The sequence below is a fragment of the Lipotes vexillifer genome, unplaced genomic scaffold (genome assembly GCF_000442215.2).
Source record: "Lipotes vexillifer unplaced genomic scaffold, Lipotes_vexillifer_v1.1 scaffold59, whole genome shotgun sequence".
In the NCBI taxonomy this organism is placed as follows: Eukaryota; Metazoa; Chordata; class Mammalia; order Artiodactyla; family Lipotidae; genus Lipotes; species Lipotes vexillifer.
Window position 1 is genome coordinate 28,036 of NW_006791208.1, and position 1,447 is coordinate 29,482.

General features: G+C 54.3%; 1 protein-coding gene across 1 annotated transcript in view; it reads right to left on the bottom strand.

The window, feature by feature from the left end:
- Positions 1-1,447, bottom strand: part of TBX3 (T-box transcription factor 3) — an 11,575-nt gene that overhangs the window by 1,027 nt on the left and 9,101 nt on the right. The window contains 1 exon segment of the mRNA XM_007464205.1: positions 1,240-1,447. This exon segment is cut by the window's right edge and continues 29 nt beyond it. Coding sequence (XP_007464267.1) covers positions 1,240-1,447 — 208 coding nt within the window.

Consider the following 1,447-nt stretch of genomic DNA (forward strand, 5'->3'; position numbering starts at 1 on the left):
GCTATGAACCAAGAAATCACATAGCCCCAGATATGCTGGTGTTACAGGTGGAGAGACTGAGTTGAGGTAGGCCCCGGGTGTAGGAATTCACTCAGCTAGCAAGTGGCAGAAGCAGAATAAAAATCCGGGGACCCTGGCCTGGGTTAGTTCTCTCTGACCCATTGCCTTGGGTACTATTAGTACCTGTCTGCCCAGGCAGGCCCTCGCCCGCCTATCACCTGCCCACCAGTGGCAGGAGGGTCTCCAGAAAGGGCTAGCTCGGGAGATGGGAGGGATGGTGGAAGGGCAGAAGCCAGCCCTTTTCTCAGTCCCCTCCTCCTCCCAGGGGAGGAGGCCAGTCCTGCCTCTTGGCTCAGGGAAGGGAGATGAATGTGCTCAGACAAAACAAAAGGCAAGGGCATGCAGAAAACCCCATAGAACCTTTTCGCCGGGGTTCAGAGCATTTTCAGCAGCCTGAGACTTCTCCCCAGCTGCTGGAGCCCCAACACAGCTGTCTGAGCCATACACAGGCCGCCAAGCCTGCCATAGCCTCAGTCTGTCCTTCTCTGACATTTCCCACGTGTGCACAAGCCATTAACCCTTTGGGGGACAGGCTGGCCTGCAAGGGGTGGGGGAGCAGGGAAGCAGCTTCATATTGGAGGTTCAAGAGTCAACTCTTCCCCAGGGAGTCACTTCCCTTCCCAGGTCATGGTCTCTCCCTCCTCTAAGTCTTGGGGGAGGGTTGGCTGTGAAACATTTAAGAGACATTTCAACTCTGAAGCTAAAATCACAGCCTCTGGAAAAGGCCCTGGAGTCTGACTGACTGCCTGGGGTCTGGAGTCTCAGCTCCACCACCTACCAGCTGTGTGTCCTTGAATAAGTTACTCAACATCTCTGATCTCTGTCCTTTCATCTAGAAGGTGGAGGTGATCATAGGATCACTGAAGTCAGAACAGATCGAGTACTTAGAAGAGCACCCAGCACAAAGTAAGTGCTGTGCAGAGTTATTATCTGTTATTACCATCTAGTTACTCTGCTAGAAACAGCCCTTAACTTAGAAAAGAAAATTTTTTTAAGTTTTGGTGGGGAGTGTGAGGTTATGATGAATCAGTAAGTCTTGCACCTAGTAATAATGATGATGATGATGATAATAATAATAATTATTGAAAGCTTCTAGGCAGGGGGACTGGGTGAGTGTCTGGGATCAAAGGGCAGGCAAATGAGAGTGAATGAGGGGCAGGAGAGGCAGCTGATAAATACCTGAGAGGCCAGGACGTGCTGCTGGAGGTGGAAGGGCAGGGTGGCCGCGGACGCCCCCGACAGTCCCTGCGCCGCGGCGGCCGAGGCCATGGCCGTAGAATCCAGGCCCGAGACGCCGGTGGAGGCCCCGGACACGGTGGCCAGCAGGGGTCCCATGCCGGCGGCCATGCTGGAGAAGGCACCCCCCATGGCGAACTGGCCGGGGTGC